This window comes from Anopheles aquasalis, chromosome 3 (assembly GCF_943734665.1).
Source record: "Anopheles aquasalis chromosome 3, idAnoAquaMG_Q_19, whole genome shotgun sequence".
Lineage (NCBI taxonomy): Eukaryota > Metazoa > Arthropoda > Insecta > Diptera > Culicidae > Anopheles > Anopheles aquasalis.
In genome coordinates this window covers 53,253,549-53,269,166 of record NC_064878.1, presented here as the reverse complement: position 1 = coordinate 53,269,166, position 15,618 = coordinate 53,253,549, and the positions used below count along the sequence as shown (strand labels likewise).

General features: G+C 51.4%; 1 protein-coding gene across 3 annotated transcripts in view; it reads right to left on the bottom strand.

The window, feature by feature from the left end:
- Nucleotides 1–2,876: 2,876 nt before the first annotated feature.
- Nucleotides 2,877–15,618, bottom strand: part of LOC126577227 (uncharacterized) — a 15,732-nt gene continuing 2,990 nt past the window's right edge. The window contains exons 2-5 of one of the 3 annotated variants that reach the window (XM_050238690.1): nt 14,061–14,199; nt 6,421–6,617; nt 5,824–6,319; nt 2,877–3,471 (exon numbers count right to left, since the gene is read on the bottom strand). In XM_050238690.1, coding sequence (XP_050094647.1) covers nt 3,394–3,471; nt 5,824–6,319; nt 6,421–6,617; nt 14,061–14,087 — 798 coding nt within the window. In that variant the 5' untranslated portion in view covers nt 14,088–14,199 and the 3' untranslated portion in view covers nt 2,877–3,393. Of the gene's footprint in view, nt 3,472–5,823; nt 6,320–6,420; nt 6,618–14,060; nt 14,314–15,618 lie in introns of all 3 variants that reach the window. The other 2 variants (XM_050238692.1, XM_050238691.1) reach the window with 2 other exon arrangements.

Sequence of the window (15,618 nt, the reverse complement as noted above, 5' to 3'; positions counted from 1 at the left end):
GCACCGATACCGCCCGGGCCCCGGTACGATCGATCCAGTTTTGCGAAGAAGCCTTTCGACCGAGCGGCGATCGCGCTTGGCTGGTTGGTTGGTTTGTTGTTTGCGCAAAAGGAGCCTTTTTGGCGGCTTCGCTGCAATCAGGAAGTCTTTTCATAATGTGCCCAGGTCTGGGGCGTAAAATCGGGTAATAAATTACCGTTTCCCCGCGCGCCTCCGTCTGTCCACTCCCATTAGTGATCTCTTCACAATCTTTCGGCGTTGGAGTCGGTTCACCGCAGCAGGAGCTGTGAGCGGATCGTGCTGGATCGCGCAGTGATTTGACATAATGTACCGACACCATCGACATCGTCGTCGTCGTCGTCGATCGCCATATATGCTGCATACTCTCTACTCTTAAGAACCGTAGCGAAGCGCACCACATAGCCCACAAGGAGGTCTGTAAAAGGCAAAACCGTTCTAATGTGTCGCCTCGCACCAAGAAGGTCCGTCAGCTGGGTTGGTTGGGTGTTTATGAAGCGGAGTGATTGATCCGCCAGGTAGTTCGCGGCGATCAGCGCTTGATCAGCCAGGCGCAGGAGGCGAAGCTGGTTGGTGTCCCTTTCATTCGCGAAGGTCTCACATGTTTACACAGATGGGAGTGCCTACAATGTTACACCTTTTCCCTGCGCCCGAATCGTAAGCGATCTCTACGTCCACAGCGATCGCAGTGATTGATAAGTGGCCCCTCGGTGATCGGAGGGATCGGTGGTCCGGGAATAGACACCCGGTGACCAGGTGCCGATTTACAGTCAATTGTAGTGATTATGGATGATTTATTGCTGGTGGCAGCACGCCCGGCGATCGCACTGGGGGCACCTGGTGCACCATATGGAGGTGGCCACGATAGTTGATCAGGTTGTTGTAGTGCCAACACTCGAGAGCTCTGGTGATCGCATAGTTTGTCACTTCGTCAAACTGTGCTCCGTTCTAGTGGCTCTGTTCTGTTCTGGATCTACATTTTAATCAGATCAATACCCGTGGGTTGATGTCGCCGGGTCGCCGGTGCTACTGTTACTGCTGGTGCCCCCTCACACACTGGCTGACGAAGTAGAACGCGCTCCATAAACCAATTTGTGGTCCGTTATCTCAAAAACACACATAGAGCAGCAGCAGTGCCAGCAGCAGAGGCAGTCGTGCGAAGGTTAACGAAGAGAGAAAGAACGCTAAGCTGCCTCGACACCTGGTGGTGGTGGTCGACCGTCTGGTAATGGCGCAAAACCATTTGCTTGTCCGTTTCTTTCTCTCTCTCTGTCAAGCTGCCATTTCTCAACCCCGAAAAAGGTTAAAAAGGGAGAGCCCAGCAGGTGAGCCCATGCCTCTGAAAGGTCCCCTTTGCTGATCCATCAAAAAAAACGGAGGGCTCGCGATCCCTCGACAATCCGGGGAGATCCAAGGATGCGCCACGGAAAAGGTTACCACTCGCCATTACCGGCACTGTAAACGGCTCCACGCATCATCAACCAAACCAACGTTGTCACAGGTCATGCCTGTGTGTGCGCGCGCGCACGCTGCACGATAAGGTCCGCGACTTGCTGCTGTCAACTTGTTGGTCCCCCGAACGTAAAAACTTGGCCTGGTCAGGTCTGCCTCTTTCGATAAAGTTCATGTTCATGCTCGCGGTGGCTCCTTTTGCGGTTTGCGGTGCGCTGCGCGTACGATCGTGATGATAAATTGGCGATCGCGCAACCAGAACCACGAGCCACACAGTTCGTGTTTCAAATTTCACTTAAGCCGGGCCCACTTGGCCGGTACACCTTGAAGATGGCATTTAGTGGCTCTGACGTCGTCGAAAGGGCGGGGGCCTGATCTTTCGATGCGCAGAAACGCGTGCTTCCTTCCTTCCCCAGCGGACGCGGATGGGCGGATGATCGCAGAAGACCGCGAAGATGAAGGCGAACGGTGAGTGAGTGAAATGGAAAGCCCTTCGCGCGCGACCTTCACTGGAGGAGGAGCTCAATAAAATGGGGGCTCGCCAGGACCGACCTAGTGCTCTAGTTAAAGCCGCTTTACTGCTTCGAAAGTTCAGCAGATCGTGGGGAAGAAAATGTCACATTCGCTTGGCACGCATACAACGGAAAGGTCGATCGGACTGATCAGGACATCACGTGGTCAGCGCTGCGGCTTGGTGGCTGGAAAGGATCTCCTAATTAAGATCAAGTACAACAGACCGCCACGTCGGGGACGTCTAGGAACATTTGTGATGCCGTCGTTCCGGTTCCGGACGCAAGGTCACCGTCACCACCAACCTTCTTATCGGACCAGCGAGAGCTCATCACCGGCGGCAGCAACAGCATCATCGGATTTGCGCCATCGACGCCACGTGATGGCCACCGTTCTCTTCCCTTTCTAAAGCGTTGATTCGTTTTGCATAGAGACGCGCGTCGCGTGGCAACGGGCCATTGCTGTTTGCTTTGCGTTCATCTGGCGCGCACCGCGCCACACGGAGACGTGAAGCGCTTCATAATTGCTCTTTATTTGAAACTGAAGCCTCATGCCGGTGAATCCGGAGGCCGGAGGATTCCCTGCTGGTGCTGGTGGTGAAGAGGTGAATGTAGAGCAGCGGCAGGTTGCTGTTTGCCGAGAATTCGAGTTCGAGAACGACGTTCACTTTCCGGCTTGAGCAAGAGAACGTTCCATCTTCCACGGTGTTCGGATGGCTGATGCCAAGTGCTGCAAGATCGAAAGCTCCTTTCGCTTTCGCGCATCCCTATCAAGCGCCGCGTGCGCTACGGTATGTCATCACGTTCCACACGCAATCTATTATTAGAATGGATCGCCTCTTCAGTCGAGGACAGCACAAATAAAGTGGAAATCACTTCGCGTACAACGGCGCAATCTCGTTTTTACTCAACTGTAGTTCATTTATTTCGTTCATTTTACTTTATTTACAATACAATTTTCGGTTTAATTTTACGGTTCCGTGACTCATTTGTTTGAATTTGTTTGCCATGGCGCGATGGGCGAACTACTCTACTCACTTCCCTTTCATCGTTCATCTCTTCTCCTTCATTGTGGCGCATCATCCAGGGTAACATGATGGCATGGGGGTTTTTTTTATCGGCACTTCCGTGGCGCGTGTATCGTGACGCAACGATCCTCCTCTGGCCCCTGACTTTGATCTGGTCTGCTCTGGTGTTTGTTGAACCATAACTGTACCCTGCGCCAGTGCCTCTGCGTTGACGTAAATTTTTGCGAAAGAATGAGCGCGAAATGAGGGAAAGATTTGTGGGGACCATTGCGTTTGCTGCCGTCTTTTTCGATTCGTAAATGCCGTGGACAAAGTGGGCACTCCACTTTTATTTCGCATCTTCTCATGCCCGGTTGCTTAGTGTTTTTAAATGTAGCTCCTTAACATTACAAATTATTACTATTTACAAACATATGGGAAGGAACGCTCGTGTAGAAGAACTGCCGCTTCGTGGGATCGTAGTACTGGGGGAGATGAAAAAGAAAAGAGAGAAAAAAACAAACGGTCAGACCTGGTTTAATTGTGTGTGTTTTTGGCGCAAGCCACAACAAGCTCCATAGCATATTTTATGTTAAATACGTTTCGAGTGCATTTGCGCTTCTTCTTTTGTAGCTAGCGACCACACCCTGTCCAGAGCCGTTGAAAAGGTCACGCGGTGACGCGGTTGCGTCACGAAGAACCGCGAGACGATCGAACCGCCGCCTTTTTTGTTGGTGGTCCATTTTCGGTTGATTATCTCGTCGCTCAACACGAGAGAGACCCAGAGACGTGAAAACAGTTGTTGTCCGGTAGCCTATTTGCCAGCAGGTGCCGCGATAATGTGACCGGAGTTATTTGTTGTCCTGCTCAATATCTCGAAGCCGAGGAAAGATCGTGGTGGCATGATACCGTGCCGCCTTCTGTCAACCTCGTTGACGATCGTTATGATTATGACCCGACCCCGGTCAACTGACAAAATGTCAAAAATCCTGCAACGCAACGCAGCTCGGTATTTAACCGCTTCCTGGGTCCTGGGGACACGGATTTTTGAGGTAAATTAATGGCCAATCAACCGGCGTAATGAGGGTAAATTATGCTTATTATGAGTGCGATGGTTTTTTCGTTGTTAATATTCTCGCTCTACTTGCCAAGGGGACCATTTCTGATATGGTGAAAGCTTGTAATTACGGGAAGTAAAACAAGGGAACAGCTCGTGTTATCGGTGTAATGTGGCGTGTGCTGCTTCGAATTTGGGTTTTTAATCAAAACGTGCCCTTTGCACGGTTATGCAATTTTCGTAACAGAAAATATAATTCCATTCTGCGATTCAGCGGAGAACGCTATCAGATGGCACGCTGAGGATCGCGGTACTTTCGTTCGCAATCACTGCACGATCGATCGATGGATCGCACTCTACGGGGACTTTCTATTCGCATTTGAAGGCTCTCCATTCTAAAATCCACCTCACAAACGTCGTGACCGTGCTCAATGATCGTTGAGCTACCACTTCTCTCAAGCCAACGACGATCCATGTCGACAATTATGTAATTGCAATTTGATAATCGACCCTCTAGGTAGCGCCAGCTAGGTAGTATCGATATCGCGTCACGGGTCGATCGAGCGATCAACGATCGATAGGCAACCAAAGTGGCGATCGACGAAATGAAAGAAAAATGGTTCCAGACACCTTTCGCATTCCTGATGGTGGCCGGTGAGCCGTCTGTTTCGAGAGGGTGGCATAGGTGCGGACCATTAATTAACCCTCGAACATGGTTCGACCCCCACGAGTGCGCTCCTTCAATTCCATTCCCTCCCGAAAAGCCTTATTATCCGAGCCCTCATTAACCCGATGCGAGCGAACGATCGAAGGCAGCATCCGGCACATGTGGCAAGTGTGGCCGCAAAAGTGCAAAAAAAAGACCCCCAAAAAACTTTTTCCGCTCTCTCACACTCTCTCTCTCTCTCTCTTTCTCTCCCCGATCGTCGTAAGGGCTTTATCGTCCGTAACGACCTTAGCCAGAGGTTGGCCGTCGCAGAACGCGACACAAACCTGTAGAGGAAAAGGCTCGGGCGATTACTGCGGCACGCCGCACTTGTTGGGTCGCGTTGCGCAGCTGCCCCCCCAAGACCCCGTGACGGAGACGGAGCCTGAGATCACCGGCACCACACTCGATGACATAAGGCGTCGATACATGGCGCACAGAGGCTTCATAGGAGGTTAGAGGCATCTGGAGCGGTGTGGTCTGGTGTGGTGTTTCAGTTTGCTTTCTCCTTCTGGGAGGGCAGCCCGGCCGCCTAATCGCGCAACCCGATGCTACAGGTTTACCGTTCCGAGCCAGACAGAGTTTTGGCTTACGCTTCGCTGGAGTCACTGGTCGCCATTTGAAAGTGTGAACAACAAAAGCCCTTCTCAACGCTGCGAAGAATGCAAATCCGAAAGCCTTTCTCTTGGCCCCTAGAGGGTACTGGTTATGGCCAGGTCAGCACGCGGACAATGTGGATAATTGGCGAACTGAAAGTGTCTCCACTAAGCGACCCTTTTATGAGCGGTAACGGCGATGCCGTGGCTCGTTATAAATGGTTTTGAATATTAATTCGATTACCCGGCACTCAGTGGCACCCACCTGCCACCCAGATCCCTCGAAAAGGGCCGGGAATTGAAAACGGAACGAAAACGCTAAATTAGCGGCCCGCTTCTGTCGCCACGCGACAAAAGACTTGCGCGCAATGACAAGACACGAACCTCGCCTAATCGCTGCGCTGACCATCAGGGGGTTGCCGAAGGGGAAATGGGGAACTGTACGGTCTAGGTAGCGCCGGTTTCCTCTAACACTCACCACAATGTACGGCATGTACTTAACCTTCTCGTAGGCCTTGTACTTCTTCAGCTTGGCGTTGTACTTTCCATTGAGCTTATCGTACTTATCGTACTTGCTGCTCGCCTGCTGCTGGTCGTGATGGTAGAGATCGTTGGTGGCTAGAAGGGTTTGCTTGTCCTGCGTCTGGTACGTCACTTCCGTGTGCCGCGGTACGACGGCGTAGTACTTCAGGCCCTTGTTAGGAACATACTGTGCTGCAAGGCTTGGCACGACCTGCTGTGGCTGCTGCTGCTGCTGCTGATGTTGTTGTGGTTGGCTGTTGCTGTTCGTGTTGGCTGACTGCTGGTGCTGCTGGAGCGGCTGTTGAGGCTTGTCAATAATTTGGCCAGTTGGCGCTGGGGTGGTTGAAGCAGGAGCGACCTTCGCTGCATTCGGTTGTTGTGGCTGCTGCTGTTTACGCTGCTCCAGTGTGATGTCGTTGTACTTTGGGCGCGATGACGGTGGCAGAATGTATCTATCACGAGGAAGAGACGAGAAGAAAGGGGAGAAAGTGTTATTTAAACTGAAGATCACGAGTTAACCGGCCATCCAGAATCTCGTTCCTGCGCTACCTACCGGTAAGGGTTGGGATTCGGGATGTCATCCGATTGATCTTCCCACACTGGTGCCGGTTCCCGGAACGGTGGCTGCGGTACGGGGGCCGGTGTACTCGTGGGTGGCACTATGGGGCCCGTGTTTGTGTTCCAATCCACCCGAATTGCCGTTACGCTGCGCGATATGGCCATCAGCGCCACCGCTGCATATGCTGCTGCCTGTGGAAGGAACGGAAACGAAGAAAAAATGATCAACGAACGAAGCACAAAAGTCATTTAGCACGATTAAGATTCCTTTTTCTTCTTCTGAATGACGAAACCGCCGAAGAAGCTCCCACCGAGGGGCATCCATTGGATCAAAGATATATCAATTAAGGGTCGTGGGGTCGCACCGTAGCAGCGACGTTGCTCCAGCATGAATGACCCTCCATCATCATCATCATCATCATCCGCGGCGTTCGTAGATGATAAATGATGCAAGCGTGCACCGTGGGGCCTATTTTTATCTTTAACCTTTACCGCGCTGCTCGTACCTCTTGGGGATGGAGTGAAAAATGATCAAAACAGAGAGACAGCGAGCGAGTTTGGCTCCCACGGTTCTTAAGACGATCTTAATTTTCGCGAAAAAATCCATCGTTTAGATTGGTAACCGGTTGTATGTAGTTCATTCATCGTGAGCCGCATCATCGCTCCCGGGTCTAGTCGAGCAGCATGCAGAGGGGAATGGTGCAACCCCGTTCGATGAAGAAATTAGCAGATAATATCTTAATGATGATTATCAGCACCGGGACCTCCGGTCTGGGCCAGCCGCAGCCACCCAACCAACCGGAGTGTCTCGTTTCATATTTAGAGCAAAAACCATCCACCGGTAGGTTCCCCGTGGGCTTACATAAGGACCGAACGAGACTCTTAACTGTCACGCGAGCACTACCGGTCACTGGCGACGGTTCGGTCGCATGGCTCGCTGATAAATCATCAATCAATTAGGGAAACTGGCTGTGGTGGTGGTGCTGCTCGAAAGTGTTGTTATTAAGCCCGGTAATAATTCATTTCCCGTTCTTTTCTTCGCGGACCGCTTCGCCATTTGTCGCAGGTGTTGATGGAGAAAGTTATGCTTTGCTAGCATAGAGCCTTCAGTCTCCAGTCCCTGTCGGTCGGCTAACGATTGTCTAAACGGTGGCTGGGCGCACATCCACTGCACAGGCCACGGTGCGGTCTGGGTCTAGTTTTATCAATTACAACGCGCAACGCCCGTATTAGTGACGAGGGTGAGCGCGCGAGCACGCGCGTGGCACTTGCGATCGCGTTGCGTGCATTGCGCAAGTCAACCAGCGAGGAGTGCTGCTCGTGCAGCATTATTACATGATGATGGTTGCTCCCTCTAATGAGATACTCGATGGACCGGCATTTAAATCCAGACGCTACGTTTCTACGCAGTAATACACCGGCCGGCCTCAGCACTCAACGCCGACAGCTTATTGCGTATTAAGAATCGATTTAAATGAAGGTAAGAAACCGGAAAAGTGTGACGATGTGGATGAAAATATTAAAATCAACTGTCAACTGTCACAGAGTGCACTCTGAGAAGGAGTATTCCAAGATGGCGGTGTGTACGTTGAAAGTAACAAACCGAGATGTTCTTCTGGAGAATTCGGTTGCTGCACCAAAGTGCATTCGATGCATTTCCTGTTGCTGCCTGCCTGTTGGTGGTAGGGAACTGACCCGGCCGCCCGGTACGGTACGTAAATTGGCGCGGATTCTCGCGCACCCAAGCTCCGGTGGTATGCGGTAGCTAGGGCGCAAGACACCGCGCTACGCACCGGCAATCACACTCCTTACGCGCACCAAAGGACCAGACATACGCGCACGCCCAGCGCAAGAGCGTTTTGTTCAGTGGACGCGATGGCGGCGTCGGCAGTGCGCACTCACGTCACAATTTCATTACCAACATGCGTGGGTTTTGGGCTAGGCACCAGTGTTTTTTTTTCTTTTTTTTTCTCGTTACTAATGGCTGTCTGGGTGGTGCCATCGGAATGATGGTTCGGTACATTTCCTCCCCCGACAAACGCCACATTGCCACGCCAATTGTTATTTGTTTCGAATTTGCTTTAGTATAAAACTGGACGCCACTGCTAGTGAGGGAAAGCAGTAGTGCCGCAGCAGTCCAGCCGAGTCGAGTGCAGTCCGAGTGCAGTCCGAGTGCAGTCGGTGAAAAAAGCATCAAAATGAACAAAGTGAGTGATCCCTCTGTGCTTTTGTGTGTGATCGACAGCCGAGAATGGTTCTACAATTCGTCTTCCTTTTTCTCTCTCTCACAAAAACAGTTGCTTATGTTCTCGTGCCTGTGCCTCGTGCTTGTAGCAGCAGCAGCAGCAGCACCAGCACCAGCAAAAGAACAGCAACAGGAGGAGCAACAGGAGGAGCAGCAGTTGGAGCTGGAGCTGTCCTCTGAACACGATGCTGCTGCAGGTCACGAGGTGGCCCACGATGAAATCCCTCTACAAGAGCACGATGGTGCGGAGTACGATTACCATTCCTACCCGAAGTACAAGTTCGAGTATGGAGTGAAGGATCCGCATACCGGTGACCACAAGTGCCAGTGGGAGGAACGGGACGGTGATGTGGTGAAGGGAGTGTACTCACTCTTCGAACCGGACGGCACCGAGCGGGTGGTGGTGTACCGAGCCGACAGTCACAATGGTTTCGAGGCGCACGTTAAACGAATCGTCCATCCGGTACAGTCCGGATATTTGGGACAGGATCATCATATCACTGGTCATGGTTACAGCTATAGCAACCAGCATCTTGAGTAGTGAAACGACAAAGGCCATCGAATCAAGCGGATGAAAAAAGTGATCTCTTTTCTTTCCTCAATAAAAGTGTTTCCCATTCCCAAAACTCCCCAGCGTGTTAAGTGAGTGAGCTCGCTGGTATCGCCAATAGTAAAAGGATATCCAGCCGCTTGTTAATTTGGTTTTAGGTCCTCTGCTGTGGGCTAAAAATTGGGCGATCCTAATCTGATCTCGAGCTCGTGCTCAGTCACGCCTCAACCATAAACCGTTTTCCCGCGATCCTCGCGCTCTCTCCACTCTCAAGATCTGGACTCCCACGCGCATCGAGTGTGTCCCCTTAAGGAGAATTAGGCTCCAGCCGATCAATCCAAGATTTGCATCCATCAGTGGGCCAGTGGGACGCCCAAGCGTGTGCGTGCGCCAGCTCGCGCTTATGTAACCAGGTTGGCGTCCAGTTTCCACGGTGGAATGATTGATTCGCGATCGTTTCGGGATACCGATGACACGAAAAGCAATTCTTCTGTTGGGTGGGCGCTGGCGTAGGCAATAAGATTGATTTCATAAAAGGTCTGCAGCGCATGCCAAACGCATGATGCTGCTTCTGCAGCATAACAAAGCGCACAAGGGATGGTAGCCCACTACCCCGATCGTGCGTGATGGGAAACAGAATCGTCTCAATCCGCAACGCAACATAAGCACCGTGGCCGAAGCCAATGGCCAAGAGCTGATTAATGGATCTTTGATTGGCCAGTCTCTTGGCAGACGGCTTGTGCACATTCTCTGTTCATTCTCTTCAGGTGGTCAATAATGGAGCCGAGGGGAAGTGGAGGCGTGGATGGTGCGGAAAAGAAAGGAACCGCGGACTGAGTGGACTTGCACGGTGCTCAAGAGCACTTCTCGGGCACTTCTTGGCTCCTTTGGGGAGTCTTTCGATCGCGGCGAATCGAAATAGGAAAGCTGATTTTAATCAGCTCAATCCAGATGGTAATGCGATACCGTCTAAGGCATAGGCATTGGTTATTGGGAGGGGGGGGAGTGGACTCCCGATAACGAGTCATGTACGCAGGAAACGCACCGTTGCCGTCGCGTCGCCACCAATCGCACCAACCGCGAGCGAGCGTTACGCAAGCGTCAATTAATTTTTCCGACGAATGAGGGCTGGAAAATGGGTTTAGCAGTTGATCGGACGGCCGGTCAGTCGGTGACGGTGGGGTCGTGACAATTTAGGGATCCCGAATCCACACGCTGATGATGATGATGATGTTGGCTGCGCTGTTCGCTCGACAGGGCAGAACTCTTTTTGACCCGCATATATGCACGGGCGCGCGCCCGCTTTCGAATGGGTTGTGCTGTAGCTGATGTTTTGTGAAAGTTGAAGCCATTTAATGGCCGACATGCGTTTGATTGGATTTTGGAGAGAACGGAGATTTAGGTAGGCGCTGACCATTAAGCAAATTGTCTCGTTATCTGATGCGCAACGGCTGACGTTTGCTGTTTACGGGGGGTTCGGGATTGAAACGCGACGTTTGCGTAACAGGCACGGCTGAGGACGGGAAAGTAGGTCCCTTGGAGCGCCGATTTCCTCACCCGTAGATTCCATCGAGCGAAGAATGCAATCGAGTACCATTCTTTTGATTGGTTTAATGTCATAAATGGTGTCGGTCGGTTTTTATGGATCGCTTGTTCGGTATCGTTGGACAGCAACATTGTCACCGATGACGGAGGAGTCCGCGAGCTCCGTGAGATGTGAGGGCAGGTGTCCTAATAAGCGGTAAATTATTTTAGCCAAACAACAAAAGCCACACGACACCAAAAGCCAACGTGTGCGCGAAAACAGGCGCAATGGCCGTGCGCAGGCAGCCAGGTATGCCAGTGATTCCTAATCGATCCAATCTACCTTCGGCAAGCGGGTCACTGTCACAAGCCGACCGGAGCGGAGCGGAGAGGAGGAGAAGATCCCTTTATGGTGAGAACTGCAGCGAGAACTGCACTGCACCCGGTCCAAGAATGAGTCTCCCGCCTCTGGCCTTACGCCATTGAGGAAGCCTTATTGAGGCCCTCCAAAGGCACATTGCATTGGCATTTGCCTTCGATTGATTGGTCGGTGTCGGACTGGCTGGCTGGAAGGATTGCTAGGTAGCATCGAGTACACGGCACGCGCGCTCACCAGCCAGCCAAGTCATGCCAAATCAAGGCTTTAGCACGGCGTCTCACATACGGCAGCGAGCAGCATGACATCGCATCGATCGAACGGAGTTGAACGGAGATTTGCTGTCCAATGTATGATTAATTAAATTTACCAATCGGAATTTGTCAAGGTGACAGGTGCGCTGGCCAAGGGGCTTAATGATAACTAAAAAGCTTGTAATAGCCCCCGAGAACCATTGTTTTGTCCCTAGTGTCGCTAGCGTAGTGCAACGGCTATCTGCACGAGCCTTTTTCCCCGAGAGATTCCTCACGCCACGGCTTACGATTGTCATTTTCCGGTCATCGATCATGGTCCATGGGCATCGCGCACGCCAAGCCACCAAGGTCCATGAATTAGCCAGCAGCATAAAAGAAAGGTTTGCGTTGCGTTGTGTCCGTCCGTGCGACACAAACACCTCACTAGCTGGCGGCGGTTACTGACCGTATATATCTGGAACGATGCGATAAACGCTCCGCGATTTGTGGTACCATCGGTCTGCAGGATTTGTTCTCTCCGGGCGTTGTAGCGCATTGTGCCCTTGGGATACTTTATGAGCGTTGCCGTTAAGGTCGTAAAGCTAGCTAGATCACTAACCCTCGGGGGCTTTTGGACCGCCGGCAGTTGATAAGTTTATTAGTTTTCGGTAGCATTGGCCACTGAGAACCCGGAGGTGGTGCCAATTAACCAACCGAAGTCGTGACATTTGCTTAATTGGGATCAGCAGCAGCACATCGGCATCGGCTCTTGCCCAAGCCCTGTCCGCGTGTTATCTAAATGTCTCGCTTCACTCGCTTGGTGGAATTAGATTAGCAACACCTCGCACATAAAGTATCGTGTGCTCTTTCTCAGCGGCGTTTCATTTTGTTTTCAATCGAGAAGTGTCGATCAATTTGCACCACCACATGAACATTCGCCAATTCCTCCGCCAGCACCGCCAGTTGCATAATCTCGAAAGCATAATCAAATATGGAACCCATGTGACCTTTTCACAGCATTATGAAGCTGCAGACTCGCAAGGCGTCGCAACTCATTCCTTGCATCAAGATCCGGCCACCGGCACCGGCCTAACATTCGCGACAGAGACGCGAGAGAGGTACGCACTGGCGTCTCGAGCCGTCAGCGTCCGAGTAGGCGAGCAGGTCTATCAATCAAACGTCACCGATCAGATCGTCGGAACGTGCATCAGCATTATCATAAACCCCAGCAGGCGACGCACATTCGCCGGTCGCACCTTCTAATGACGCCGGGGGCATGGGAAAATGCATTAATGCGGAGAGCTCCCCTTCGCAGCGAGAGAGTGTTCTATCAACGTGACGTTGCTTAAAGTCGATGCTAATGTGGCTTCAATGGCGACAAATTTGTTTTAATTTTGCAAAGAAATGACTTCGCTTCACTCAAGAAGTCTTGCGGGTCTTAAAATATAATCCACATTTGCATAACGACCATGCGGGCGTCCCGTTGTTGGTTGGTGTTAAGAAATCAAATAGAGTTTGCGAGTTTATTGGCAAAACAGAACCGCAAACATTTGAGCCGGGTGTGGGTGGTGGTTTAGAATTAATAAGTTTGCAACACCCCAGAGAGCCTAATGAGTAGGTCCGGTGGTCCACGACGGTATTCTCTCCATCTTACGGTCCTGCCAATCTACGGTGGCAAGCTTTTAATTAACGATCAGTGGACCTGACGAGGTATTGCATTGTGCTGACCGGATACCGTGGGTCCGCTGCACGACTTCCATCCGTTTGCTCCATGCTCATGGGCCCTCCTCACGATCACCACGTCACGTCACGAGTCACGCCGCGGTACAGTTCAAGATCAAGGCTCTTGGATTGCTGGAAATCGAGCTGCTCCATCGATTTAAATGGCCAATAAATGGTGGTGAGCATCAATTATCTGTTGTGTGTCCGGTCCAGCTCTAGATAGCTGCTCTTCCACTGCAGATGATCCACTCCGTACGGTCACCTTCGTGAGGATGACGCGGAAGTTGCTCGCCACACAACGCCGAGTTCACCGGTGTCGATGAACGGATCCGTATCTTGTGTTTGCGATCTCTCGCGGATTGCCTTCCCTTCCCGAAAGTCCGCTCGCCAAGGTTACGTCGTGGTTTGATGGTTTCATCTTCAACTTCACTTCTGGATTCTTTTGCATTTGTGCATCTTCCACCGACGTGGGAGTGGTCCTTAATGAGTCTTTAGAGCCTCTGAACAAACCCAAAACGAAACAATCATCACACACAAGCGGGTGAGAACGCAAACGAACACGAATCTGAGTCAACCCACGGCTTTAAAAGACTTCAACAAATGATTCCGGAAAACGCGGGCTGTGCTTTGGTTTGGAGCGTGAGAGTCACGGATTTTGTGTCGATGTGTGTTACGCGTTGCGTCAGAAACAGCGATACTTGGCGTGCGTGTGGCCGCGGCCAACGCTCCTACAGTGCGACTCATCAATAGAATTACGATTACGATTACGTCGATGCCGCGAACGAGCGTGAACGGTGGTGATGTTTGTCTGATTTGCATGACCAGCCCGCTAATTGTGTGTGGCTTTGCGCCGTCCCGCTTCACTTCGAGTGTGAACAGAATGCAGGGGCGAGCATCGGTGAACAGAACGATTAGCGGCGAACCGGAATTTGAATTAATCATCGGGTGCTTGTGAGATAATAAACAGTGGGTGCAATCAACTTACCAGCCAAAGATGATGATTCCGCCGCATTCTCGTGCCGGAGGTTCGGTAATTGATCAGGATCGAGCTGCGTGCTGCTGTCTGTGTCTGTTTGTGAAATGGAAACACTGCTGGAGCACTGAATGTGATGATGTTCTCTTCCCTAGAGGGATGGATTCGATCAAAAAGGATTCGCGAGAATCGGAATCGGTATTTATCACGTTTTATCACTCAACACACACGAGATCGCTCGTCTAGGAAAGTGATCTTGGCCGATCTCGTTCACCGAAAATAAGTCATCTCGATTACATAATTCAATCCACGAGACACGCAAGTTCGAATCTTTTCAGAAGGAAAGGCTGCTGCTCTAGTTTATCCATGTCTCGCGGAACATGAATACGAGCACGAAATCAATCTTCCGTCAGCACACAAACGCACACAGCCGGTATAAAGACATTCCAGATCGCCCTTCTTTACCGTCTCAATCATGTCAGTGACAGCGCTCTTTTGCTATTGTGGTGATCACCTCGCGTACCACCCAACGAAAAAAAAAAAAGGTTGATTGTTCATGCTGCTGCGTGTCAGAGTTGAGACCCGGTGTGTATTGCCCTGAAAGGATCGCCGGTTCGACACGCTGCGCGGGGGAGCATTAAATGGAGATTCCGTGACGACAAACGGTGTCAGTGTGCGCAGCAGCAGCAGCAATCGACAATCGACGCCACACAACAAACAACAAAACGCCCCAAACTTGGCACCAGGGTTTGGCGGCTTTAAAGCGCGCCTCTCGACAATACCTCGGGCCAACATGGTCACCACCACCGAGGGCATGTCGTCATAAATTATGCAAATGGAATTGTGGAGCCAAACAGAGAGACTGCCGACTGATCGTGCTTTCTTTCGTGTGGTTCCTTCCTTCGTTTCCTCTGTTTTCCTTTTCTCGTACAAGATATTCGCATGCGGAGCGTGACAGAATATGCTTTCTTTCGCATATTGGCATCTGCTCCGTGCGAGCCACGATCCACCTCCATGACACCCGGCTCGGTCACGAACCCTGGGGTGCCCGGTAAAGGGAGGTAACGTTTACAATTGAAATTGAAAGTTATAGGGCCCCCGGTGTGGTGGTCGTATGTCATGCGACGTTCACGGAGTGTTATCAACTGTGACTCGTAGGTATAAGGATTGATAGGTTCCTGGTACACGCTACTAGAGACGCTAGCATATGTTCTGCATAAAAGAGGCATCAAAAAACTCTTTCATGTTGGTAACTTCACTATCGGAAAGCTGATGAATTATGAGACTTTGCAAATATCTCAAGGGACCTCATAGAAATTTTCTTCATCCCCCGTAACTTATCAACCCCTTGACCGGGCGGATTATGCTACGGGGACGGATCCATTAGAGGCTAGGTGGGGCTCGAAGCAAAAAGGAAAACATTTCCAACCCCTTGGGCTCGCGTCCCAATCGTCCCGCGCTTGTGCAATCGCATGTCAAGCGCCAGCGCCTCCACCGACCTGACCTGCGACGACTGTTTACTTCTCATTCAGGTTGAGTACACCGCGTGTGCGCGCCCGTGCCCACATGG